The sequence below is a fragment of the Cervus elaphus genome, chromosome 10 (genome assembly GCF_910594005.1).
Source record: "Cervus elaphus chromosome 10, mCerEla1.1, whole genome shotgun sequence".
Classification (NCBI taxonomy): domain Eukaryota; kingdom Metazoa; phylum Chordata; class Mammalia; order Artiodactyla; family Cervidae; genus Cervus; species Cervus elaphus.
The window spans coordinates 16,148,587-16,173,398 of NC_057824.1; the positions used below are offsets into that span (position 1 = coordinate 16,148,587).

Genomic DNA, 24,812 nt, shown 5'->3' on the forward strand with positions numbered 1-24,812 from the left:
GGGAGGGTCTGAAGCAAGGGAGGCAGGAGGGCCCAGTGATGGTGTGGGGGCTGGCTGGACTGGGCAGGGCAGAGTCAGGCTGGGCCAGGCTGAGCAGGGCCTCTCCCCTACCCCTTCCCTGCAGAGCATCCCGCGAGCACCCATCTGTCCAGGAGAAGAAGAAGTCCACCATCTGGCAGTTGTGAGTTGGGGGCTATGGGCGGGTGTGGGCAGTGGCCGCTGGGGAGGCCGCCCCTCGGGTCTGCCCTCACTCCTGTGCCTCGCCGACAGCTTCAGCCGCCTCTTCAGCTCCTCGTCCAGCCCGCCTCCAGCCAAGCGGTCGTACCCCTCTGTGAACATCCATTACAAGTCGCCCACCACAGCCGGCTTCAGCCAGCGCCGCAACCACGGCATGTGCCAGAGCTCGGCAGGCAGCCGGCCCCTGGAGTTCTTCCCAGATGAGTGAGTCTCCCAGGCCCTCCCCTCCGGCCCCCACCGTGCTGCTCTTGGGTCCCACCAAGGTGCACACCCATGGGAGCACTGGGCATCCCTGGCCGAGGCCGTGCTGCCCCCACTCCCTCCGCGTGGCCCCAGGGGCTGGACCTTGCTCCTCTGGTGACCCCCACCAGGCAGCCAGCAGCGACCCTAGGCCCCACCAGGCACTCCTGCACCCTCTGCTCCACAGAGATTCTCGGAGTTGACAGGAACTTTTCCTGCAGCTTTAAGCTTCTTCCTGGGGAATGAGTTTGTGTTTGGAATTCTGTGCTGTCCTTAGTTTTGAAGCTAAGAATCTGGGTCCAGGGCCGAATGGGTAATTATGCGCAAGGTCAGAAGCCTGTGGGGGTTTCCCCAGAAGGGAAGGGGAAGGAGGGGTGACGGCGACAGGGGCACCTGGGCCGGGGCAGCTGCTGGAGTGGCCTCCGAGCCGTCAGATGCCCGCCCGGCGAAGGCGGTGCAGGTCCAGGAGGGGAAGCCCCGGGGCACGGGCGCCCTCCCGCAAACCCAGTGACCCACCCGCCCTTCCCCGCCAGCGACTGCACGTCGTCCGCGCGGCGGGAGCAGAAGCGCGAGCAGTACCGCCAGGTGCGCGAGCACGTGCGCAACGACGACGGGCGGCTGCAGGCCTGCGGCTGGAGTCTGCCGGCCAAGTACAAGCAGGTGCTGGAGCGGGGCGGGGGCGGGGCGGGGGCGGGGCGGGGCCCCAAGTACAAGCAGGCGCTGGGGCGGGGCGGGGTCGGGGCGGGGTCGGGGCGGGGTAGGGGCGGGGCCCCAAGTACAAGCAGGCGCTGGGGCGGGGCGTGGGCGGGGCCCCAAGTACAAGCTGGGGCGGGGGCGGGGCGGGGTCGGGGCGGGGTAGGGGCGGGGCCCCAAGTACAAGCAGGTGCTGGAGCGGGGCGGGGGCGGGGCGGGGTCGGGGCGGGGCCCCAAGTACAAGCAGGCGCTGGGGCGGGGCGTGGGCGGGGCCCCAAGTACAAACAGGTGCTGGGCGTGGCGGGGCGTGGGCGTGGCGGGATCCCAAGTACAAGCTGGGGCGGGGGGCGGGGCGGGGTCGGGGCGGGGCCCCAAGTACAAGCAGGTGCTGGGGCGGGGCGTGGGCGGGGCCCCAAGTACAAACAGGTGCTGGGCGTGGCGGGGCGTGGGCGTGGCGGGATCCCAAGTACAAGCTGGGGCGGGGCGTGGGAAGGGCGGGGCGGTCCCAAGTGCGCGCCCGCAGGACCGGGCAGCGGACGGCAGCCGCAAGCCGGTGAGCCGGCCGGGCCTGGCGCCCACAGCGCGCGCTGCCCTGTTTCTGCAGCTGAGTCCCAACGGGGGCCAGGAGGACACCCGCATGAAGAATGTGCCGGTACCCGTGTACTGCCGCCCGCTGGTGGAGAAGGACCCGACCATGAAGGTGAGGCCCCGGAGCGCGCCAGGCGGCAGAGGTCCCCAGAAGCTATGTCCAGGAGGGCAGGGAAGCGGGGGGAGGCCGGCTCCCGGACCTCACGGCCGCCTTCCCCCAGCTGTGGTGTGCCGCGGGCGTCAACCTGAGCGGCTGGAAGCTTAGTGAGGACGGCCCTGGGAATGGAGTCAAGCCCGCGCCGGGCCGCGACCCTCTGACCTGCGACCGGGAAGTAGAAGGAGAGACCAAAAGCAACCACGCGTCCCCCGAGAAGAAGAAGGTCAGGGTAGCGGGCATCTTGTCGACCAGAGGGCTCTGCCGCGCCCAGTCTGGAGGACAGCTGGGGACAGTGGCCGGAGACCCGGCTCACCTGAGGTCCGCTGCGGGTGGGCGGGGCAGCGAGGAGGGGCAGAGGCTTAGGGCAGCGGGGCTGGAGCAGCGTCTCTGCCTGCTGGGGAGCTGGGCTAGGGGCTGGATGCTGGGGCTTCACTTCACCTCCGCTTGAGATGGGAGTCAGTGCCTTAATGCTGGGAGCTCAGCTTTCCTCTGGGGAGGCGAGGCCCTGAGTGCCTGGACCTAGACACAGAGTACAGTTCTGCCTTCTTGCCGTCCTGGCCACAGGGGAGGGTGTTCAGGTGCCCTGAGGCCACGGGCAAGGCCAGATCCTGAGAGACCGTGGGGTCCCCTCACTGGCCCCCGTTGCTGCTGGAGTAGTGGGCGCCCCAGCCGGTCCCTGTGCTTGGAAACAGGCCAAGGAGCTCCCCGAGGCGGATGCCACCTCCAGCCGCGTGTGGATCCTCACCAGCACGCTGACCACCAGCAAAGTGGTGGTCATCGATGCCAACCAGCCGGGCACCGTCGTGGACCAGTTCACCGTGTGCAATGCCCACGTGCTCTGCATCTCCAGCATCCCCGGTGGGTGCTGGGTCCCCAGAGCGTGTGTCCAGGGGGGAGCTCAGTGGCGGTCACGTCCTGCCCCGTCCTGTTGCTGACACAGGCGGAGACCCCAGTGCAGCGCTTACCTGGGACAAGGAGGTGGGGTGGCATCACAGCGGCCCCTCCCCTCCCAGACACCTGCACTAGGACTGGAGCTGGGGGGTGTCACAGGGGCTCCTCAGAGCGGGGTGACGGCTGTGACTCCCTCCAGCCGCCAGCGACGGCGACTACCCTCCAGGGGAGATCTTCCTGGACAGCGACGTGAACCCCGAGGACTCAGGCACGGACGGGGTGCTGGCGGGCATCACGCTGGTGGGCTGTGCCACGCGCTGCAATGTACCACGCAGCAACTGCTCCTCCCGGGGGGACACCCCGGTGCTGGACAAGGGCCAGGGTGAGTCCTGGGCCCGGGGGACACCCCAGTGCTGGACGAGGGCCAGGGTGAGTCCTGGGCCCGGGGGACACCCCGGTGCTGGACGAGGGCCAGGGTGAGACCTGGGCCCGGGGGACACCCCAGTGCTGGACGAGGGCCAGGGTGAGTCCTGGGCCAGGGGGACACCCCGGTGCTGGACGAGGGCCAGAATGAGTCCCAGGCCAGGCCCGTGGCCGTCTCCTCTCACCCCTCCCTTCTACAGGGGAGGTGTCGGCTGTCGCCAATGGGAAGGTCAACCCAGCTCCATCCACGGAGGAGGCCACAGAGGCCACGGAGGTGCCAGACGCAGGGCCCAGCGAGGCAGAGGCAGCCGCCGTTCGGCCCGGGCCCCTCACAGAGCATGTCTTTACGGACCCAGCCCCCACCCCGCCCCCCAGCGCCCAGCCTGACAGGTGGGCTCTCTCAGGGTGGGGCAGCCAAATAGGGGGGACTGGCGGGGGTGGGGGCCGGGCTTCCGTGGACCTCCCTGGAGCCGCCATCCTCCCCACAGTGAGAACGGGCCGGAGGCCGACGTGAGCGGCGCGCAGCCCGAGCCAGAGCCCAGCGGGGACCCCGCGGGCAGCACCAGCGCTGCGCCCACCATGTGGCTGGGAGCCCAGAACGGCTGGTAGGCGGGGCCCCAGGGGTTGGGGTGGGGAGGGCCCCCGGGCACCCCCGCCCACCGGCCTCCTCCTGCAGGCTCTATGTGCACTCGGCCGTGGCCAACTGGAAGAAGTGTCTGCACTCCATCAAGCTGAAGGACTCGGTGCTGAGCCTGGTGTGCGTGACCCCGCCGGGGGGTGGGCAGGGAGGGCCCAGGGTGGTGGCCTGAGCCCAGCTCACCGCCCACCTGCCCTCCCGTCACAGGCACGTGAAGGGGCGCGTGCTCGTGGCTCTGGCTGACGGGACACTGGCCATCTTCCACCGGGGTGAAGGTGAGACCTGGTTTGGGGATGCGGGGGGCCTGACATCCCCTCGGGGTGCGATCCCCCACGTGAGCAGAGGCAACCCAGCCAGGCCTGAGCAGGGCTTGTGGGTTCTCTGCAGACGGCCAGTGGGACCTGAGCAACTACCACCTGATGGACCTGGGCCACCCGCACCACTCCATCCGCTGCATGGCCGTCGTGCACGACCGCGTCTGGTGCGGCTACAAGAACAAGGTGCACGTCATCCAGCCCAAGACCATGCAGATCGAGGCGAGTGTGGCAGGGCTCCCCACACAGGGGCTTCGTGGGGTTGCAGGAAACGCCCTCAGGGGGGGCGACTGGTTCGTCCGAGGTCATGGGCCAGCAAAGGGCGGCCGGGCTGTGAATGCCTGTCTGCCTGGAGCCTGCCTGCCGTTTCCCCCTGACACAGCAGTCGCAGTCTGCGCGGGCCCCACGCACCTCCCTTGGCACGGCTGTGGGGAGGTCCCAGGGCCCCCAGGAGGAGAGGGCAACGAAGCCCTGAAAGGCGGCCGTGAGCTGCCTCAGAGACATTTGGCTGTGGCAGCTTCAGGGACCCCACCCCGTTGATGGGCTGCCCTGACCCCACAGAAGTCGTTTGATGCCCACCCACGGCGGGAGAGTCAGGTGCGGCAGCTGGCGTGGATCGGTGACGGGGTCTGGGTGTCCATCCGCCTGGACTCCACGCTGCGGCTCTACCATGCCCACACCCACCAGCACCTACAGGACGTGGACATCGAGCCCTACGTCAGCAAGATGCTGGGTGAGGGCGCTGGCCAGCGTGTGGGGGCAGGGGTCCCCCGAGGCTGCCCGCTGACCACCCCCCGCCCCCACAGGCACAGGAAAGCTAGGCTTCTCCTTCGTGCGCATCACAGCCCTGCTTATCGCGGGCAACCGCCTCTGGGTGGGCACCGGCAACGGAGTCGTCATCTCCATCCCCCTGACCGAGAGTGAGTACCCCAGGCGCCTGCGGAGACGGTGGGCGCACGTCAGGGTCCCGGGCGGGGCGCAGTCTGCCCCTCTGTGACCTCTGTGACCACCGGTCTCTCTCCCTTCCTTGCTTCGCCCTCACCCTTTCCAGCCGTGGTCCTGCACCGAGGCCAGCTCCTGGGGCTGAGAGGTGAGTCCAAAGTGCCCGCCTTCTGCTCTCAGGAGGCCCCCATCCTGGACGCCCTGGGGCTGAGATGGCCTTGCCTTTGGCTTGGCTGTGGGCCCCAGGCAGGCCCCACCCCATCCCTCGCCTGCTGGAAGGCTGACCCGCCCAGTGGGCAGGCTTAGCGCCCCCAACCCCTCTCTCTTCAGCCAACAAGACCTCCCCCACGTCGGGAGAGGGGGCCCGCCCCGGCGGCGTCATCCATGTGTATGGCGACGACAGCAGCGACCGGGCAGCCAGCAGCTTCATCCCCTACTGCTCCATGGCGCAGGCACAGCTCTGCTTCCATGGCCACCGGGATGCCGTCAAGTTCTTCGTCTCGGTGCCAGGTGAGCTCCCAGCACCCCCCACCCCACCCCACCCCAGGGCTGTAGCATGGCCCCGGCAGGAGACCGCGTGGGGCCCCCGACGCCCCGCTGAGGCCCTGTGCCGTTGGCAGGGAACGTGCTGGCCACCCTGAACGGCAGCGTGCTCGACAGCCCATCCGAGGGCCCCGGGCCCGCCGCTCCCGCCGCAGATGCCGAGGCCCAGAAGCTGAAGAATGTGCTGGTGCTGAGCGGCGGGGAGGGCTACATCGACTTCCGCATTGGTGAGTGCGCGCCGTGGGGCGGGGCCGGGGTGTCCGGGCGGGTGGTCTCTTCACGCAGCTGTGCTCTCCCCAGGCGACGGCGAGGACGACGAGCCGGAGGAGGGCGTGGGGGATGTCAGCCAGGTGAAGCCGGTGCTGTCCAAGGCCGAGCGCAGCCACATCATCGTGTGGCAGGTGTCCTACACCCCCGAGTGAGCTTTGGCCCTCCACCCTGCCCGCCTGATGCCGCCCGCACCTGTACATACACCCCGCCCACCTGCCCACCACCGCCCTGGGGCGGCCAGGCGCCCGTCCACCCCACTTCTGACCTCTCAACCTGCAGCTTTCACCTGAGGCCCGGGGCCTCCCCCCCGCGAGCTGGCAGAGCAGCTGGTCTGGCTGGGGGTGGGGCGGGGAGCGGGCAGCGTTCTGACCAGGGAGGCGCAGAGCCTCTTGGAACACCGGCTTCCCAGCAGCTCCTGGCCGGCACCCGGCCCTAAGTCCTCCAGGCCCAGGGCACTGCAGGGCCAGAGCGAGGCAGAACCCCAGGGGGGATCAGGCCAGGGCACACCCCTACAGGCAGCCCTGGCTCCACCCTCGGCCCTCCACTCCCATCACTCTCTCCCAGGGTCCCCCCGGGGAGCAAGCAGGGACTCAACCCTGCTGAGTCTTCCTACCCTCGGTCCACTTGCCTTTGACTGCTGTCCACGAGAGCGGGGCTCCAACCCTCAGGGAGCTGGCCCAGCCGCTCACCTTCCCTGGGCTCCCCCCACCCCAACCCCTGCCACCCCGGGAACCGGCATGAAAGCACGTAACCAAGCTCCCTGGGGCAGCTGCTCGAGAAGACAGACAGATAGACGCCCTCATCCAGCTCGAGCCCTGTGATCATCCCGTGTGCTAGGCCCTCACTGACCCGTGTCTTCCCCTCACCACTGGCTCAACCTGGGCGAAGACCCACCTTGTAGGAGCAGGCCCCTTGAGTCCCACCCCTCTCGGAAGCCCCTAGGGTGGAATTTCTCAGGCTGCCAGGGCAGGCCCAGGCCTCAGGAAGAAGTGGGGGGTGGGGGGGGCCTGGCCTCTCCTGGGGTCAGTCCTTGGATGTAGGCTCAGCCTCAGGGTGATGGGAAGGAGTGCTCCAGGGCCTGCCTCCGGTGCAGTCTCTGAGGAGCCCGCTCCTAAGACACGATACTAAGTGCCTGGGGCCAGTGGCGCGGCCTGCTCCCGTGAGGGCCCTGATGACAGGCGGACTCTGCTCAGCAGAGGCCAAGGGCCAAGGAGAGGAGCTGCTAGGCGTCCGTGCCTGCTGCTCCGAGGGGCATTGCCTTGGACTGCTACCCCCCCTGCCCAGGCCTCACTTCTGTTCCTCCAGGCACTGGGCAGGGTCGCCCAGGCCCTGCTGCCCACCCCCTCCCACAGAGAAGCACAGACCCTGGGCAGCTGCCCCTGAGCCCAGCCGGTACCACTGCAGGCTTCCCCCACGCCCTGCCACTCTCCACTGTGACGTCCGTCAAGTCCCTCTCTGTCCTCAGGGGGCCTGAAGCGACCTGGGGGTGAGCCGGGTGGGTGCAGCCAGGGGAAGGGGCTGGGACGATTCTCCTCAGGCTTTGGCCCTGCAAGTGACCCTACGTATCTGCTCTGTATGTAATAAATGTCTTAACACCATACTTCTGTGTCCCTGGGCCCAAACCAACTGGAGCACAAAAGTTTTCTTCCGTTTATTATAAAAACAAATGCCCGGCAAGCCAAGTACCAGAGCTGCGCCCTGCTGCGTTTCCAGGCAAGCTGTAAACAGGAGCGGGCTGGGCCGAGGAGCCTGAAAACCCCATCCAGGGCAGGAAGGCAACCAGAGCTCGGCAGGCGGGCACCCACCTGCCCTCCGGAAGGCTGCTGCGGGGCTGCCCCAGGACAGGCGCTCTGAGCTCCGGGGTGGGGCCTGGAGGGGGCGGGGTCAGCAGCAGCCCGCTTCGGAGGGGCACACCTGCCCGAGAGGCCCGGCTACTCGTATAGCCAATGCCCCGCGCTATCCTCCCAGCACAGGAGCTCGTCTGTGCGGAACCAGAGTGCGATCTCGCGGCGGGCGCTCTCCACCGAGTCGCTCCCGTGAATCACATTCCTGTGCGGGAGAGGCGGCGTGAGCACAGCCCGGGGCAGGCAGAGCTCGGTCAAGGTCCCGCGCAGCCCACTTTGGGGAGTCAGAACCTGACTTACTTGCCGACCTCGATGCAGAAATCGCCGCGGATGGTGCCGGGCGCGGCGTCGGCCGGATTCGTGGCTCCGATGAGCGCCCGGGAAGCGCGCACAACGTCCAGACCCTGCCACACCTGCCGACAGGGTCGGAGGTCAGCGCTGGGTCAGCGTCCCGCCCGCCTGCCCGCCCGCCCGCCGACACTCACCATGGCCACCACCGGCCCGGAGCCCATGTACTTGACCAGGCGCCCGAAGAAGGGGCGCTCGCGCAGCTCGGCATAGTGTTCCCGCAGCAGCTCCTCCGAAGCCTGGGGAGGTAGGGCGACAAGCCGCGTGCTCGGGGATCCTAGCCCCCGGGGCCCCGCCCCACGCCCGTAGACCCCGCCCCGTTCCCCACGGCTGGAGACCCCGGCGCTCACCTGCACCAGCTTCAGCGCCACCAGCTTGAAGCCCTTCCTCTCGAAACGCCGCACGATCTCGCCCACGAGCCGCCGCTGCACGCCGTCGGGCTTCACCGCCAGGAAGGTGCGCTCGTGCACGCCGGTGTAGGCTGCGGGGACCGGCGGGGTCGGGGCGCGTCAGGCCCGGCCGCACCCCCTCCCCGCCCCGCGTGGCCCGGCCCGCGACGCTCACCCGCCGGGAAGAGGTTGGCGAAGATGGTCAGCATCAGGCAGATCATGATGGCGACGGCGGGGCGCGGGCGGCGCGGGCCCGGGTCGGGGGCGGTGCCCGGACCGGGGCGGAGCCTGTGCTTAAAGCGGCATTGTCGCTGGGAGCCGCAGCCGCGGTGGGCGCGGCGAGGCGGCGCCTGTCGTCCACGCCCACACCGGGACCTCTACGGTCGCGCCCGGGCCGCCCCAGTCCCCTTGGGTCTCCGCACCGAGGGTCGTAAGCAGCAGTGACAGCCTGTTCCTCCCCGAAGCCCTGACACCAGCCCGCTTTGGTCCCCCAACCCCAAACTCAAAAGAAGCCACATCCCAGGTTACTTCATGTGCCTTTATTCGCGTTCAGTTTCTGCCCGGGTCGTGGGAGGGGAAGCCAAGGTGGAAGTGACAGGCCAGCACTGGGCTCCACACCTGCTGCCCTGCTGCTTCCAGCGTGCCCCCAGGAACCACTTCTGGCAGTCAGATCTGCGAGTTGGGGAAGCCGGGACAGAGAAGATAAGGTGCAGACCGCACCCTTTGTACGAAAACGTAGAACTCGACAAGTCGGCGAGGAGGTCAGATCCAAGATACCAAGGGAGCTGATTCAGGTGTGACCCAAAGGGGTGCCCACTGTCTTGCACCCTTGGGGCAGCCTGCCCGCTCCCGCACTTTAGACTGCTGTGCCCTTGGTCTTTTTCTTCGCCTCCTGGTTCTCAGGATAGTCCCAGGGATCAGTGCGTATCCTCTCCAGGCTGAGCATGGGCTCCTCCGTGCTGGGGTCTCCGTTTTTCTGTCGCTCTGCTAGAATCATGGCCCGGAGGAGCGGCGGGTAGGGGACGGGGAGCGGCGTCTCCTCCGGCGCCGGCGTGAAAGAGGTGAAGGCCTCCTCCTCGTGCTTGGGCACCAGCCGCCAGTCGTGGTACATGACCTGCTCGATCTCCCGGGCCTCACTCTCCGTCTTTCCTGGGGAGAGGAGACCGGGGACCTTTGCTCAGACATTGCCGGAACAACCTGTTGCGGGCAGCCTCCCCACCGAGTCTCCGACGCCTTACCTTTGAAGGTCAGGATGCCCCAGGCCTTCCCGTGGTCCAGGTTCTGTAAAGCAAGTAGGGGAGGAGGTCAGCTCGGAAAGCGCTCGCCCAGGGGTCGGGCGACAGGAGACCCCCTCCCACTCAGCGGCTCGCAGGGGAGGCGCCGGAGCCCCGCGGGGCCGGGAGCGGCGCGGAGCTCGCGGTGCGCGCACCTGCGCCGTGTAGTCCGGCCGGACCCGCGTGAGGCGCCAGTAGCACGGCTCGTCGTGCTGCCACAGCCAGGACTTGCGCGTGACCAGGCGGCCCAGGCCGAAGAACGGGAGGCGGCCGAGCAGTTGCAGGAGCCGACTCTCGCGGCGCACGTCGATCCAGGCTCGCATGGGCAGCTTGCGGCCCGAGTGCGGCCGCATCAGCGTCTCGTAGTCCAGGGCGTAGCGCACCGAGTCGCGCGGCCGCTCCCGCTGCTCGCGCAGGGCCCGCACACGGCGGGCCAGCTCGGCGATCAGCCGCGGCCGCACCTTCCTCCGCGCCATGGCCGGGGCGGCCTCCACGGTCCGGCCGGAAGATGCCCCCGCCGCCGCGCTGCAGACCCGCCTGGCGCCGGAAGCGGCGGGTGTCCCCTGCAAAGGAGTCCGGGCGCGGCCGGAAGTGGAGAAGGGGCCGGGCGGGCCATGGCGAGGGCAGGGCCCGGGAGGGCCGGGGGCGCCCGCCGGGGCCGGGAACAGCGGCGGCCCCCGACGTGGGAGATCTCGGACTCGGACGCCGAGGGTCCGGCTAGCGCGGAGACCCCCGCGACGACTCGGGACCCGGCGGGAGAGCGCAGGCCGGCGGCCGAGGCGCTGCGGTGGCTGCGGCCCTGGCAGGCGGTGCGTCGCCTGGCGGTGCTCGTGGACCCAGGTGCGGGGAGCCGCTCGGGTGGGAGCCCGGCCTTGGGGGACCCGGTTGGACGGACTCCGCCCTGCGCCCTGGGAGCCGGCCGGGGGTCAGTGCTGGCAGCGCGCTGTCCGGGCGGTGGGTGTCCGGTGTCCGCGCGGGGGAGGGAGCAGTGACCGCCGGACTCCTTGCGCCCCGTCCCAGCCGTCCTGGAAGACGCGGGTGCCGATACCTTGATGGAGGCCCTGCACGCCCTGGGCTGTGAGCCCCGCGTGGAGCCGCAGCGCCCGGCGCGGAGCCTCCGCTGGAGCCGAGCGAGCCCAGACCCTTGCCCGCGCGGTGTGAGTGTCCCGGGGGTGGGGGCCGAGTGCAGCCCTGGGTTGGGTGTTTTAACGTAGCAGAGATGCTCTGAGAGGCACGTTTCCCAAAGCAGCGAACTGAGAATGGGGGGCGCGGAGCGGGCGGTTAAAGGCTGGGACCCAGAGCCTGAAGGAAGGGCCGCGCTGAGGGACCGGCCCTCCCAGCCTGTCCAGGCTGTGGCCGCAGGCGTAGCCGCCTGGCCCTCTGGCTCGGTGTTAGTAGAAGTCGGGATGTTGGGCTGGTGGAGAGCGGCCCGGGGAGAACCTATGTGAGCCCCGGGACTCCTGGGGGCCCGGGGTGGGCAGCAGCACCCCCCATGTCCCCCAGGTGCCCCCTGAGGTGTGGGCTGAGGATGAGCCCCACGTGCTGCTGCTGCTGGAGCCTGAAGAGTTTGTGCGCGGAGTGGTCCAGCTGACCCAGGTGCGGCGGCGGAGTGGGAGGAGAGCCTTGTCGGCAGATGGCAGGCCTGGGTGCTCTGCCTTGGGCGTCAGGGCTGAACTGGGGGAAACTGCTGGGCTCTTGGGCTGGCAGCAGATGGGAGCCACAGCTGCTTCTAGACCGTAGAAGCCACGATGAGGCAGGTTCTCTTGAGTCCTGAGTCAGAAGTTAGGTGGTCAACTGCGGGTGGGGGCCTGGGGACCAGAGCCACGGGCTGGCTGTGCAGTCGGCCTTGTGACACCCCACAACCCAGCCCCCCTGGCACGAGGAGAAATAGGGATTGCTCTCTCAGCTGACGTTTGCACCAGAGTATGTTTAGGCCGGACCATCTGCCAGGCTCTGGGTCTCAGGGTTCACAGTTCATCAAGCACCTGCTCTGTGCCAGGCAGAGGTGGGCCAGGGATGGGGAGGGGGCTTCATTCCAAGTCTTCTAGGTGCCTGGGATGTACCTGGGGACTTTCGTAGACCTCCCTGTGGGAAGCACAGGGCTGGTTTTCTGAGGGAGCAGGCCGGGCGGAGGAGTCCACCCCGCCCCCTCCCAGCACCGAGGGGTCCTTCTTGGAAGGACTTTGCTTGCTTCCTGCAAGCTGGTGCTGGCCGGTGGGCCCCGCCTGCCACAGCCCCGAGGAACAGGTGAGCCTCCTTGGCATGCAGGTATGTGGCCCGACCTGTTCTGTGCCCTGGGTCACACCTGAGAGCCCTGCCTGCCTCCACCTGGCTGTCATCGGTCTGGACGCTTACCTGTGGTACTGGTCACCCTGACACCCTTGGCCCACCTCACTGGGACGGGAGGGTTCAGGGGGAAGGCAGGGTGGCTCTGGGGGCTGGCTTCACAGCTGACCCCCTCCCCTGGGTGGCTCGGGGGGAGGGAAGAGGGTCAGGGAGGGTGAGGGGCCAGAGGGACTGTCCGTCTGCCCAGGTCTCAGCAGCCCAGAGCCCAGGAGATGCGGCAGCCAGGGCGTCCAGCGGTCACTCGCACCAAGGGGGCGGTCGGCTGGCCTGAGGTGGAGGAGGTGAGACGGTGAGGTGGGCCTGGGACCTGGTCCTGGGCTGCTGTCCAGGGCGCGTCGGGGGCCGGTGTGGCCCATGGGGGCATGTGTTGTTGGGGAACCCCATGCCCCACACCACGGTCACTCCCACCTAGGCCCTGGTGCACCTGCAGCTCTGGGCAAACGTGGACGTGCTGCTGGTGGCCTCCTGGCAGGAGCTGAGCCAGCACGTGTGTGCCTTCACCAAGGCCCTCGCCCAGCGCCCCTTCAAGTGCGTGACCCTCTCCCTTCTGGGAGCTGCGGGTGGGGGGGGGGGGCGTGTCCGAGGGGTCCCAGGCTCTGCTGAGCAGGGGGTGGGGTGCTTGGCAGAGGTGAGGAGCCTCTAGCACCTCCCTGCACCCCCCCCCCCCCACCAGGCAGGCCCGGGAGTCTGGGGCCTTCCTCTTCTGCACTTCTGGGCGCTGGGCGGCAGGCGAGCGAGTGGCCAGAGATGGCGCAGGGCTGCGGGGAGCCTGGTGGAGGCAGGTCAGGCAGTTCAACCGCGTCAGCCCAGCCGTGGCTGACACTGTTGTCAGTGCCTTCCCATCCCCCCGCCTGCTGCAGCAGGTGGGTGCCCGCCCTCACCCAAACCCCAGGAACGGGGGCCGGCTCCGCAAGGCCTGCCACTCACCCCTGCGCCCGCCCTAGGCGTACATGGCCTGTGGCACAGAGCAGGAGCGCCTGGCCCTGCTGGCTGACCTCCCGGTGAAGACGGGCAAGGGTGTGCCGCCCCGCAGGGTGGGGCCCGACCTCTCCCGCCGCATCTGCCTCTTCCTGACCACGACTGACCCCGACCTCCTGCTGGACCTGGGTTCCTGACCACGCCTGTGGGGTCACACAGGCCCCCCCCGCCTGCGGCAGGAGTGATCACGGCCGCCCAGGGGACCCGCGGGAAACCACGGGGGGTGGTGCGCCCTGCACCTGGGGCTCTCGGGGCTCTTGGTCGAGTCTGACCCCGAGCTGGGAGATGAGGGGGCAGCAGAGAGAAATCTTGCATAACTGGGAGAAGAGGAAATTCTTTGCTCGCCGGTGGAAGGTCTCGAGACGGTGGGGGGGTGGGACTCACGTGCCCTGGACCTGTGCACGCTGGCCGAGGGCTGGCACCAGCAGGACTGGCTGTGGGGGCTCGGGTCCCACAGGGGAAACTCCCATCACTGGGAGGCTGGGGTGGGGGAATCTTCATTTTTGAGACAAGGTTTAGAGGGATGAGAAAGAACCAGGCCACCTCTCCCAGGGTACCATGAGGGCCCAAGAGGAGACAAGCGCGAACACCTATGAGCCCCAGGCCTCACTTTGACCCCCTTCATTCTATAGGCAGGTGGACATCAGACTTAGTTTATTATGGTCGCTTTCAGCCTCAGACAGGAGGAACAGAGCTGACGACATGCAAAGCAAGTTAAGAAAAACCTGAGGCCGGTGGTGGCAGGGAGAGCCGACCTCAAGGAGCGTCCTCCTCGCAGGCAGCGAACCACAGCCCCCCAGCCCCTCCCCTGCCAGCCCCCCAGGCCTGAGCCCAGATGTGCTGGGGCGGCGGCTGCTCTCACGCCCAGCACCGGAGCACACAGGCTGGGTCTCGGGGTCATAGGGCTGATAGCCCCGAGCCCCTGCAGTGAGGCCCGTCCTATCCTCAGGCAGCAGAGGGGCAGCGGGACAGACCTCAGCTCGGTCCTCCCCTCGGCGGCCCTGGGGCAGTCCACAGGCGGGGCGAGGACTGCGCCGTCCCAGCCCCGGGGGTCTCGATCAGGAAGCAGGCTAGGTCCTTCGGCAGCGCTTCCGCTGGCAGTGCCGGGGCTCGGGGCCGCTGGCCGCGGGCGCAGGAGGCTGGCGACTCATGCTGAGGACCCAGCCCAGCTTGTGATGCAGCACCTGCTTGAGGCCGGGCGGCAGGGGCAGGCCCTCGAGCGTGTCCCCGGAGCCGGGCCGCAGCTGGCGCAGGCGGTAGCAGCACAGGTACTGCAGGGACGTGACGCTGGCGCACGAGCGGATCACCTTCATGCTGCTCTTGGCCGCCGTGGAGCACACCATCGGGTAGAACCTCTTGTTCTGCAGCTGCGTGGCCGCCACGCCTGGGGGAGGGGGGAAGCCTCAGGGCTCTCAGCTCCCCCCAGGGCTCGGACCCCGCTCCCGGCAGCCGCGGTAGGTCTCGCCCTCACCTATGCACTTCCTGTTCTTGAAAAAGGTCAGCGTCCCGTGCCAGGTGTCCAGGTGCACGCCGATGATGGAGCCCTGGCCGAACCTCGAGGAGAAGCTCGTCTTGTCGCCCTTGTGGTGGAGGAGGCCTGGGGGCAGCAGGGTTGGGGTGAGACCTGCAGCCCGGGGGGTGCCAGCTCTGCCCACCTGGGCCCCACGCACCTGTGTAGGAGAGGCCCCAGCTGTCCTCGTCCCGGCCAAGCAGGCTGCAGAACGTGTGGTGGTACTTGTCCAGGTCCACATCCGACGTCCCGATGCCCACCATCTGGGAACAGGGGGCTGGGCAGAGGGGGCAGGGGACCGAAGTGCCTGGTAGCACCCCCGCCTCCCAGCCCCGCCGGCCACTCACCATGTCGGTGCCGTAGACGGGCGACGTCATCTTGATCTCCCAGAAGTGCTGGCCCTCCCCCAGCTCCTTGGTGCCCCGGATGGCTGCCGTGCCACAGCTGTACTCCATGTGGAAGCTGACCTTCCGGTTGTCACAGCTCAGCAGGGTGGCCGAGGACTTGTTCAGGTCATCCCAGACCCAGTCGAAATCTGCGAGAGCGAGACGCCCAGCTGAGCCCCAGCCTGCCCGGAGGCCACCTGCCCGCCTGCCCGCCCGCCTGCCGCAGCCCCGCACTCACACTCGTCCTCCTCGCCGCAGCGGCAGTCCCGGCCCCGGTGGGCAGTGTGCAGGCTGCCGCAGAAGGCCTCGCTCTGGCTGTCACAGTCGCAGAAGGACTCTCCAGTCACCGGCACGGCGCTGGGGATTGATGACGGCAGGGACGTGCACTCGGGGTCGGAGTCTGAGTCGCTGTGCTGGGGGACATGGGAGATGTTCCCACCCGGCCTGCCAGCACTGGCCCAACCGCCCTCCTTCCACCTGCCCCACCACAGGTCCGCCCCACCACAGGTCCATGGGTCAACAGCCAGACGTCCCGAGGAAGGGACCTGGGGCTTGGCCTCCAGAGGACTGCCCCAGGGCACAGCCAGCTGCTGCAACCACAGACAGCTCTTCCGGCCTCCTCGAAGGTCAACCACGAGGAGGCTTCCTGGGAATGGAGTCAAGAGCCCTGGAGGTCCAGTGGCTTATCAGCCCCCCGGCAGGGCTGCACACTCAGCCATCCTCAAGGCCCAGAGCTAGGTCACAGATACACAGGGGAGTCCATGGCAAAGCCCACCACTGACCTAAGGAAGGCAGCTTGGTCTCCCTGGAGCAGCAGCTGGGCTCCTGGGGCCCGATTGCCATGGCAGAGCCTACACACCCGGCCCAGACTGCGGCTCCCCCATCTGTGCCCAGGGCAGCTCAGCCCCTGTCACATGGCCCTGCTGAGCGAGCCCTGCGGTCACAGGCCCTCTGCACGGGGGCTCAGTCCTCATGGGACAGACTCCAAGCCTTAGGGGCCCGATCTCAGCCCAGCACCAGACGCCAAGGCTGAACTGGCCAGGTTCTGGAGACCAGCTGACCAGACCCTCCTGAAAACCAGTGAGGGTGCCTCCAGGCACCCACCTGGGCTCTGGACCCTGGCCAGCCAGCGAAGGCCCAGAGCACATGCCTCCACCCTCACTCTCTTGGCCTCTGGGTGCCCCTCTGGCCCGAAATGCCCTTTGCACAGCCGTCCAGCAGACCTGTTCAGATCTGAGATCCTGCTGCCCTGACAGCAAAGCCCACAGACTTACCCTCCTCAGATAGCATCAGCGCCCCCACCCAGCCCCCTGTCCTGCCCACCCTTGTCCCCTTGGGGTGGGGCAGGGTCTGTTCGCCCCTGGATCTCTCTCGGATACCAGTTCAAAAAGGCTCTGCCAGGCCCGTGCTCTGCGTCCTCTTCCTTCCTGTCGGCTCCCTGCTCACCTGCCTCCTGCCCCCAGGATGGAGTCCCTGCTCCATCACACTCAGCCCTGAGCACCACAAAGGAGGGAAGCAACACAGAAGCCGGGCAGGGAGCGAGGAGGTCGAGCCCGTCGGAGATGGGTAACCATGGAGAGGCTGAGGGCCCCCAGCACCTAGCTCTTGAGGAACAGGCAGGCCCCCTGCTGCGGGAGGAGACACCCCTCCCCGAGCCAGGGCGCAGACCTGAGCACCACTGGCCCTGGAGTTCCCATGTTTGGCATCCAGCATGTAACCCCCTGCATGGAGGGCAGAACCCGCTTCTCCGCAAGCTACACAGAGAGCTCGGGGCCGCGGGGGCAGTGATGGGTGTGTGCCGCCTTCAGGGCTGCTGGACAACCCAACTGCAAGTGTGTGTCAGACACCGCGCCTCCAGCCCCTGGACGCCTCCCGCATCCCACAGCAATGAGCCAGCGAGGCAGGCGCAGGCAGAAAAAACTGCCCAAGCCACGTGGTCAGTGGGAGCTGGAGGCGGGACAGGAATGCAGGCCGGGGCCTCTCGCTGGCCTGGGCAGGGAGTTAAGGGAGGCCCGGGAAGGGGGCCCAGGATACCACCAGCTCCAATTCCCCCCCAAAGTCTGGTGGTTCCAGGGGCTCAGCTGCCCTCATGCTGGAGGGGGGGGGGGGGGGGGGGGGAGATATCTGTCCCCACCAGACACCTGGCTGAGCCAGGGCACCAAGGCCAGAGTCAAGTCAGAGATCCCCAAGAACAGTGGAGGAGACTCAGGGCAGAGCCGAAGCCCAGCTCTGCCCTGAGAGGTTCAGGATCCTGACTGTGAGGCTCCCCATGGCAGATACAGAGTGCACCCAGCCCCACCACAGGGTCAGGGTGACAAGGCTCCGACTGCAAAGCCCCAGGCCCCTCAGGAACCCGCCCTGCAGACAGACAGCTGAGTCGCCCTCCTCAAGGCCTCCGTGATCCTGGGCCTCGCAGAGCTCAGGGTGCTGAGCACAGGAAGGCACAGGAATACTGGTCTTTAAGAATCAAAGTTCTTTTTTTCAGGTGCATATACACAAATATAGAGCACAGGCTTCAACAGAGGAAATGTCCAAAAAGTTGCACTTGGAGATAACAATAACCACCCTTGTAATCGGCCGAGTAGATGGAATGGAGACGTTTTTGTTAAGTCAACTGACCAAAGTACCCACTGACACCCACTACAGAGAAATGTATCTGCCTTGAGGTCCCACCACACAAGGCCACGTGTGTCCTTAACTGGCATGAAGTGCTTGGGAGAGTGGAAAGAGCACACACAGCAACTGGTCCAGCAGAGGTGACCCCATCCTCTGCCCCCAGGGCCATCTTTCCCTTTCCATCTCAGTTCAGGCAATGCCTGCCCCGGGGGGTCTCCTCACTTTTGTCCAGCCATGCCCACCTCACCCACTGGAACCTACCTGCCCATCAGAGTCGTAGCCCCAGTTGGCAGTCCCTGCCAGAGCGACAGCCCGGGCATCCGCATCCCGGCGGGCTGCGCTCAAGACAAAATGCCACGCTCTGCTGCTCCGCGGGCGCCTGGCCATGGTGGAAAGGAGCTGGAAGAAACCACAGGGTCAGAGCAGAGAAAGACGCAGCACACCAGTTGGTCCCATAGCCTGTGCCAGCCCACCCAGGTCTGGAACTCTCTTCACAAGCTGGTACCTCGCTCCAGGATCCAAGCACCTTGATGAAACTCAGGTAGAGAGCATGGAACACCACCCAGATATCCATGACTCTCAAAGGCCCCTCTCTGAGCTTGGCCTCAGGAACCCAAGTGTCCTGCCTACCCGTCCCTTGGGCATCTCAAGCCTTGCCTGCCCTTCCTCCGGTGTCCAGTTTGACAAATGGCATCTCCATCCTCCCAGTTCCTCATGCCAGACACACAGCAGTCATCCCAACACCTCCTCCCACCACGTCCCTCCACGCCCCACACCACCTCCAACGGTGGGTGTCCTGAACCTTCTGCCGCCACCGCGCCTCTCCCACCCCCGCAAGACTCCTCCGCTCCGGCTCCGCCCACTTATTCATTACAACCCAGCTTTTTCGAAACATAAATCTTAAAAAATTTTGAATTAGCGAGTTATTAACTTCTCAGGGCTTACCATTGTTCTCCGGATAAAATGTAAAATCCTACCAAGCCCATCAAGTTCCGCCCTGTTCCGGCTGCTGGTTCTTTCCAGCCCTTTGCCCAGAACGCTTTCCCCTCCCGTCTTTGGCTCTCAACTTCCAAGCCCGACTTACAGTTACAAGTCGATCTCTGGGATCTTGTACTGAAATTCCCCAGGAGGGCCGGGACTGTCCCCGGCCACGATCCCGAGGGGCGGCAGGGGACGCGCGTAGGCACAGCTTTTGAGGAATGGGAGCCCGTCTGCAGACTCGGGTTCGCTACTGGAGCCGGCCACGGCGGGCCCGGCCTAAGCCCCGCCCGCCACCGCCACGGCAACAGTAGGCGCCAGGCCGTGCACGGGGGATGCACGGTCCCGAGACGACCCCGCTGCAGCAGGGGTCGCTTCCCCGTCGGGCATCGCACTGTCTAAGGGTCGGCGGGGTCGCGGGGTTCCTCCCACCCGCCGCCCCGCCCGGCCTGCGGCGCAGAGCCTCGCCCGCCTCTTCTGGCCCCGCCGCCGCCGCCGCCGGAACAAAGGCGCACCGCCCGCAGCTCCGCGAGGCCAACGGGTGCAGTGGGGTCCCGACCCAGGCTGGGCAGCAGGGCCCGGAAGACCCGGGGAGGAGCGGCCGAGGCCCGCTGCTCACCTGCAGCCGCTCTGCGCTGCCGCGCTCAGCCGGGCCAGCCGTGACCTACTTTCCGCTCCGGAGCAAGACGTAAACAATCCCCGCCCCGCGGTCCGCCCCCCGCGCCGCATTGGCTCCGCAGTGCACTCGACTTCAGCGTTCGGAAGAGGGGCGGGCCCCGTGGCACAAGCCTCTTGTTGAGAGGCTGCTGGCCCTGTCAATCCTAGATCGACATCCTCATTGGCCACATATGAAGCGGTCGGAGACAAGTCCCGCGAGCCTATTGGACGGGGGGCGGGCAAACGAAGCGGTCCCATGCTGGGGCGTTGACACGGAAGTGGGTCCCTGTCCTGTACGCCGTCTGCGCCGGAACCTGCGTGCACCCTTTGGGCAATCTGATTGGCTAAGGGTAGCGCGAGTGGGCCTATCAAGGGGAGCCGGGGCGGGTTCGCGTTGCCCATTGGTCCGAAGGCGCTTCACTCAGATTGGACGGAGGCGGGCTGCGAGGAGGACGCGGGGCGAGTGGGGGCAGGATGGAAGCTGTTGCAGGTGAGTGTGCCTGACCGCGGGGCGTCGCGGGTCGGCGGGCGCCGAGGCGAGAGGGATGGGGCAGACCCGCAGCTGCTAGTCGTGGCTCCGGGTTTCAGCACACCGTCTTATGTGCGGTATAAAGTTCTCAGAGGTGCGCGCACGTGTCATTACGGCGCTTAGAAGGAGGTCTTACTTGAATAAGGCGCTCTAAGAGAAACCGGAACGTCATATTCTGTTTTTTGTAGAAGTTCTATTTTGACTTTCTAAGCCTTTTTTTTTTTTTTTTTTAATGAAATCTGCTTTGGACCCAATGTATACATTGGTCACAGCCGGATTCACACAGATTAGCTACATTATTTTCTAAAAGGCTTCGGGTCTGATATCTTGAGCACAAAGCGTTTACAACGCTGGATTCGTCCATCAGATTATAAACGTAAGACTGGAGAGAAAAATCAGAAGAAGCTTGTTATGATGAGGGTACACTTGCTACAAGGTGAGGGGGATGGTTTCTAGGTTGATGATGAATGCTTTTTTTAACGAAGAGGCAAATGCACACAGAAATTCGAGAAGCCTCACAGGCTATGCAGTAAGCCTCCCTGTGCTCAGAGGCAGCTCCTGTTGTCAGTTGCTTGTATCCTATTGGAGAGATTCTTTATATACAAAGATTCCGGTACTTGTCCAGTGTATCAGATAATCTTGATTTGGTTGTTCTTAAGGCTTGATTGATTGGTCTTCTCATCCAAATGTGGGATCCCTCACTTCCCTCCGTGGGGGAGACACTGCTTTCCTTTGCCCCTTCCAGGGCAGCCTCTCCCATGTAGTAGTATGTATTTGATTTGTCATCATTTGTAAGCCTTTGAGTTTACTTATGAGGGAAAGTTGTGGTTGGCTCCTGAGAACTGTGGTCTGGGAAGTTGGTGGCTCCTTCCAGTTACTTGATGGGAGCCGCAATATCCTGTTTGAGGCTTAGGCAGATGAAGCTCCCCAGTCCCACCAGTGAGGAGAGCAAGGCATCACTCTTAGAGGTTGGCACTGCAGCGCTGGCATGGAGGGCATGGAGGTGTCAGGACCCGCATCTGCCTTGTTCTTTCCCAAGTTTCTGCCCAAGTACCCATCTGCCCACCAAAGAAAGGTGAAATTGATTTCCAACTACTGTTTCTAAAAGATACTTTTATTTATTTATAGGTTGTGCTGGGGTCTTCATTGCTGCGTGGGCTTTTCTCTAGTTGTGGCGAGCGGTGACTTCTCTTGTTGCGAAGCACAGGTTCTGGGGCTTGTGGGCTTCGGGAGTTGTGTTTCCCGGGCCCCAGAGCACAGGCTTAGTAGTTGTGGCCCACAAGCTTAGCTGCTCTGTAGCATGTGGGATCTTCCCACAGCAGGGATCGAACCCATGTCTCCTGCATTGGCAGGAGGATTCTTCACCACTGAGCCACCAGGGAAGCCCCCCCCCCCCCACTACTTTCTGATATTAAAGCAGTTTAAGTAAGAGCCTTTAAGTCATCACAGAAGTGGCCTGAGGCATGGCGGCCGTGTTGTCGGCAGTGATCCGTGGCTGGGGGATGGTGGCCTTTCCTCGTCACCATACAGGATCTCTAGAAGGAGACCCAGGACAGGCACTGCACTGCCTTACAACTGTGGAGAAGCCAGGCCAGGTGCACCCTGAGTTCCTTCCAGGGACCCTTTGGTGGCAGCGGTCTTTGCACCTGCCCATGAGAGATGGGTCAGGAGGGAGACAGTGTTCGCTCACCTCGCGCTGAGCCCTTCCTGCAAAGCCGGGGTGCAGGGAGGCTGCTGGAGCAAGCAGCTTGCTGCAGGCCAGGCGGGACTCTCTTTGGTGAGGTCCTCAGGGCACTTTGCAGGGGCTGAGGGTTGTTTGTACACAGATGGCGCCCGTGTGGGGTGGCAGGGGTGGGAGTGGTGAGTGTGTTCACGGTGGCATTTCAGGCTCACTGGGAGAAACAGGAGCTGGGGCAGAGCCTGCCTGGGGGTACCCAGGGTTTCTTAAGGCGCAACCGTGAGCCATCCGAGTGACCTAACTTCTGCCCCCTCACACAGTGTGGGTGCCTCCTCGAGCTGTGGGCTCCCTCCTGAGCAGGAGGCTGGGGCTGCCAGGAGTTCCGCTTCTGCCCCCAGAGGAGGGCGCTGCCCGCCTGCGGTCAGACCTAGAGGTGCTGGCACAGGGGCTGGCAGCACATTGGTCTCCACCCTCATCCCTTGGAGCCAGCTGGGAGGCTTTAGCTGGAATTGGCCTTGTGCATGCAAGGTGTGCATGCACTCACGTGTGCACACTGCAGAGCGGAGGGTTTGCAGCATTTCTAGCCGCAGCAGCCCTGCTCCAGACCGAGCGGGGGCGGCCGTCTCTGAGGACGCAGTGGGTTGGGTCTGGGGTCTGCTGGAACCCCTCTCGCGTGGCTGCGTTTGCTTGTGTCAGGACCTGGGTGTAGGACGTGCGTGGTGGCCGCGGTGAGTGGGCAGCAGAGGGCGGCTGGCACGGAGGAGACACCCAGCCCTTCTCCCTTCTGTCTTTCCAACCAGAGCCTGGAAACCTGGCCGGCGTCCGGCACATCGTCCTCGTCCTCTCGGGAAAGGGGGGCGTCGGGAAGAGCACCATCTCCACGGAGCTGGCTCTGGCCCTGCGCCACGCGGGCAAGAAGGTGAGCGCCTCCTGTCTCCTCGCGAGCCCTACTCTCCTGGGTGGTCATGCAGGGCAACGCCCGGCTGGAGCGCCTCTCATGAGTCGCCTGGACGCCCCCAGCAGGTGGGGATCCTGGACGTGGACCTGTGTGGCCCCAGCATCCCCCGCATGCTCCGAGTGCAGGGCAGGGCGGTGCACCAGGGCGACAGTGGCTGGGTGCCCGTCTTCGTGGACCGGGAGCAGAGCATCTCCCTCATGTCTGTGGGCTTCCTGCTGGAGCAGCCAGACGAGGCTTTGGTGTGGAGAGGCCCCAGGAAGAACGGTAATGCCGCGCTGATCTGCCGGCGCCCCACCCGCCCCACCACCTCGGGCGCCAGGGGAAAGGCTGGCGCCCACCTCTTCACTTCTAAGACGCTCCCCCGCACCCCGACCCATCAAGCCTGCGAGTACGCACACAGCGGGCCGGGGGAGCGAGAGTGTGAGCCACAGCCATGAGGCCTTCAGCTGCCTGGTCCTCCCCAGAGGTCTGATGCCTCTGCCCCAGCAGACAGGGTTCGGCTCCCTCCGAAGGCCAGCACGGGGCTGCCAGGTGTGGGAGCAAGTCCGGGGCAGGGGCTGCTCCCAGGCCATGCCCGCCTGGCATTCCCCGCAGGCCGCCTCTCTGGGGCACAGACATCCGCCCCGGAGGGTCCCCACTCCAGCCATCGAAGCTAGGGCCCGAGCTAAAGTCCTGGGGGGCTGGGGAAGGGTCTCTCCCCTGGCGCACAGTGGCACACACAGCTCTCCAAATGCCAGTGGGCCCAGGACCCAAAGGTCGCCCCGCCCTGGGGCCAGGAGGGGGTGTGGGCCTGGTGAGACCCTGCCTACCTGCTCGCTACCCCCAACCCCGAGCCTCCCTGGGTCTCCGCAGCGCTGATAAAGCAGTTTGTGTCCGACGTGGCCTGGGGGCAGCTGGACTACCTGGTTGTGGACACGCCCCCAGGGACCTCTGATGAGCACATGGCCGTGGTGGACGCCCTGCGCCCCTACAGTCCCCTGGGGGCCCTCGTGGTCACCACACCCCAGGTACTGTTCCCGCAGGGCGCCCTCACCCCGGGGCAGACGCCCTGCCCTCCTCGCCCATCTTGGCTGTTTCCGGGGTACCCACCTGCCGCCCCCGCCCCTTTCCTGGCCTCCAGGCGGTGTCCGTGGGGGACGTGAGGCGGGAGCTGACCTTCTGCAGGAAGGTGGGGCTGCGGGTGATCGGGCTTGTGGAGAACATGAGCGGCTTTGTCTGCCCCCACTGCTCGGTGAGTCCTGGGAGGTCGCGGGCGTGGGTAGCCACCCCCGCCCGCCGCGGGCAGAGAAGAAGCAGGTGGACCCTGTGTCTCTGTGTCCCAGGAGTGCACCAACGTCTTCTCCAAGGGAGGCGGCGAGGAGCTGGCAAGACACGCCGGCGTCCCCTTCCTGGGTGAGTGGGCTGGGGCTGCCCCAGGGCCCTGCCCCCTGGGGAGAGGCGAGAGGGGGCTTCCTCCCACCCCGCCGTCCCCCCGCCCCGCAAGAGCTGCGAGCCGCAGAAGCCCTGTGTTTTCTTCTGCAGGAGCACCCAGGAGGCAGTGGGGCCTGCTGGGCATCCTGGGGAGGTTCAGCCTGGGAGCCAGTCCTGCCGGGCCTCGGCAGTGCTGCCCGCGGGCTCCTGGGCTGAGGGGGTGGACAGGGCCTCCCAGCCTGGCCCTCACTGCCCACTCTCTGTGCCCTCGCCCCCAGGCTCGGTGCCTCTGGACCCCGAGCTAACGCGGAGCCTGGAGGACGGCCGGGACTTCATCCAGGACTTCCCCGACAGCCCCGCGTTCCCTGCGCTCTCCTCCATCGCCCAGAAGATTCTCAGCGAGACGCCCATGGGGCTCTCCTGACCAAGGCAGGCTGAGCGCTCCTGCGCGCTGTGGGGCTGGAGGTCTGGGGTGGGGACCTGGCCAGGCCCCATGTGCCCCTCTCCCCGCTGGGCCCGTCTGGGACGTTTCCGGAGCTTCGGCGGCATCTTGGCTGAGCCGCTGACAGTGAGTGGCTCTGCCCGGTCACCCGGGGACGGCATGGGGTCCCCGTGCCGTGGCCTGCCCTCCCTGCTGGTGCAGCTCGGTACCCCCGTGGCCCGGACAGATGACTGCTCCCGACAGCCGAGTCTCCACATCGTTCACAGAGCTGGTGCGTCTGGGAGCTTGTCTGGCCCTCTGGCCCGCAAGCCCAGTGAAGGAGGTGACACCCGCTAAGGTGTCAAACTTGTAACTCAGAGGAGCCCGCAATAAATGTATCCCTCCGCTGTGTTTACACATCTGACCTTTCTAGAGCGTTCCGCCCTGGCCCCGCCTCCTGGCCAGGTGTCACTGTGTCCTGTGCAGTGTCCCCCCCCGAGTCGCAGGAACTGGCCAGCAGTCCTGCTGTCGACAGGCCCCTGGAGCCTCAGGTGA

General features: G+C 66.3%; 6 protein-coding genes across 23 annotated transcripts in view; 3 read left to right on the plus strand and 3 right to left on the minus strand.

The window, feature by feature from the left end:
- MAPK8IP3 (mitogen-activated protein kinase 8 interacting protein 3) overlaps positions 1 to 7,535 on the plus strand; it is a 41,753-nt gene extending 34,218 nt beyond the window's left edge. For 12 of the 13 annotated variants that reach the window (XM_043915866.1, XM_043915860.1, XM_043915862.1 and 9 more), the window contains 18 exons: positions 125 to 181; positions 271 to 441; positions 1,011 to 1,137; positions 1,775 to 1,870; positions 1,980 to 2,138; positions 2,608 to 2,773; positions 3,006 to 3,188; positions 3,430 to 3,619; positions 3,718 to 3,834; positions 3,906 to 3,986; positions 4,074 to 4,141; positions 4,254 to 4,402; positions 4,742 to 4,913; positions 4,987 to 5,100; positions 5,232 to 5,270; positions 5,453 to 5,632; positions 5,743 to 5,892; positions 5,966 to 7,535. In XM_043915866.1, the coding sequence (XP_043771801.1) occupies positions 125 to 181; positions 271 to 441; positions 1,011 to 1,137; positions 1,775 to 1,870; positions 1,980 to 2,138; positions 2,608 to 2,773; positions 3,006 to 3,188; positions 3,430 to 3,619; positions 3,718 to 3,834; positions 3,906 to 3,986; positions 4,074 to 4,141; positions 4,254 to 4,402; positions 4,742 to 4,913; positions 4,987 to 5,100; positions 5,232 to 5,270; positions 5,453 to 5,632; positions 5,743 to 5,892; positions 5,966 to 6,087 (2,341 nt within the window). In that variant the 3' untranslated portion in view covers positions 6,088 to 7,535. The remainder of the gene's footprint in view (positions 1 to 124; positions 182 to 270; positions 442 to 1,010; positions 1,138 to 1,774; positions 1,871 to 1,979; positions 2,139 to 2,607; positions 2,774 to 3,005; positions 3,189 to 3,429; positions 3,620 to 3,717; positions 3,835 to 3,905; positions 3,987 to 4,073; positions 4,142 to 4,253; positions 4,403 to 4,741; positions 4,914 to 4,986; positions 5,101 to 5,231; positions 5,271 to 5,452; positions 5,633 to 5,742; positions 5,893 to 5,965) is intronic. The other variant, XM_043915865.1, reaches the window with a different exon arrangement.
- Positions 7,536 to 7,571: 36 nt separating this feature from the next.
- NME3 (NME/NM23 nucleoside diphosphate kinase 3) lies at positions 7,572 to 8,917 on the minus strand. The gene is made up of 5 exons (XM_043915890.1): positions 8,692 to 8,917; positions 8,478 to 8,608; positions 8,265 to 8,366; positions 8,080 to 8,192; positions 7,572 to 7,984 (listed from the first exon to the last, which is right to left on the minus strand). The coding sequence occupies exons 1-5, from the start codon at positions 8,735 to 8,737 to the stop codon at positions 7,867 to 7,869; spliced, it is 510 nt and encodes a 169-aa protein (XP_043771825.1). The 5' UTR covers positions 8,738 to 8,917; the 3' UTR covers positions 7,572 to 7,866.
- Positions 8,918 to 9,040: 123 nt separating this feature from the next.
- MRPS34 (mitochondrial ribosomal protein S34) lies at positions 9,041 to 10,350 on the minus strand. The gene is made up of 3 exons (XM_043915887.1): positions 9,946 to 10,350; positions 9,755 to 9,797; positions 9,041 to 9,665 (listed from the first exon to the last, which is right to left on the minus strand). The coding sequence occupies exons 1-3, from the start codon at positions 10,264 to 10,266 to the stop codon at positions 9,373 to 9,375; spliced, it is 657 nt and encodes a 218-aa protein (XP_043771822.1). The 5' UTR covers positions 10,267 to 10,350; the 3' UTR covers positions 9,041 to 9,372.
- Positions 10,351 to 10,368: 18 nt separating this feature from the next.
- EME2 (essential meiotic structure-specific endonuclease subunit 2) lies at positions 10,369 to 13,606 on the plus strand. The gene is made up of 8 exons (XM_043915875.1): positions 10,369 to 10,630; positions 10,811 to 10,947; positions 11,294 to 11,386; positions 12,059 to 12,150; positions 12,324 to 12,417; positions 12,549 to 12,664; positions 12,810 to 12,999; positions 13,081 to 13,606. The coding sequence occupies exons 1-8, from the start codon at positions 10,405 to 10,407 to the stop codon at positions 13,249 to 13,251; spliced, it is 1,119 nt and encodes a 372-aa protein (XP_043771810.1). The 5' UTR covers positions 10,369 to 10,404; the 3' UTR covers positions 13,252 to 13,606.
- Positions 13,607 to 13,753: 147 nt separating this feature from the next.
- On the minus strand, positions 13,754 to 19,340 carry SPSB3 (splA/ryanodine receptor domain and SOCS box containing 3). Of its 5 annotated transcripts, XM_043915879.1 has the most exons (7): positions 19,224 to 19,340; positions 17,888 to 18,025; positions 15,249 to 15,423; positions 14,972 to 15,159; positions 14,785 to 14,887; positions 14,586 to 14,711; positions 13,754 to 14,498 (listed from the first exon to the last, which is right to left on the minus strand). In XM_043915879.1, exons 2-7 carry the CDS (start codon positions 18,011 to 18,013, stop codon positions 14,185 to 14,187), a joined length of 1,032 nt encoding a protein of 343 aa, XP_043771814.1. In that variant the 5' UTR covers positions 18,014 to 18,025; positions 19,224 to 19,340; the 3' UTR covers positions 13,754 to 14,184. The 5 variants fall into 5 exon arrangements, with proteins under 5 accessions (XP_043771814.1, XP_043771811.1, XP_043771812.1 ...); XM_043915876.1 differs by having other exon boundaries at positions 14,785 to 15,159; XM_043915877.1 differs by having other exon boundaries at positions 14,785 to 15,159; positions 18,711 to 19,259.
- A 279-nt stretch (positions 19,341 to 19,619) lies between these two features.
- On the plus strand, positions 19,620 to 24,674 carry NUBP2 (nucleotide binding protein 2). 2 transcript variants are annotated; one of them, XM_043915884.1, is made up of 7 exons: positions 19,620 to 19,751; positions 22,269 to 22,387; positions 22,489 to 22,690; positions 23,279 to 23,433; positions 23,547 to 23,657; positions 23,749 to 23,818; positions 24,115 to 24,674. In XM_043915884.1, exons 1-7 carry the CDS (start codon positions 19,736 to 19,738, stop codon positions 24,258 to 24,260), a joined length of 819 nt encoding a protein of 272 aa, XP_043771819.1. In that variant the 5' UTR covers positions 19,620 to 19,735; the 3' UTR covers positions 24,261 to 24,674. The 2 variants fall into 2 exon arrangements, with proteins under 2 accessions (XP_043771819.1, XP_043771820.1); XM_043915885.1 differs by having other exon boundaries at positions 19,621 to 19,751; positions 22,492 to 22,690.
- The last annotated feature ends 138 nt before the right edge of the window (positions 24,675 to 24,812 follow it).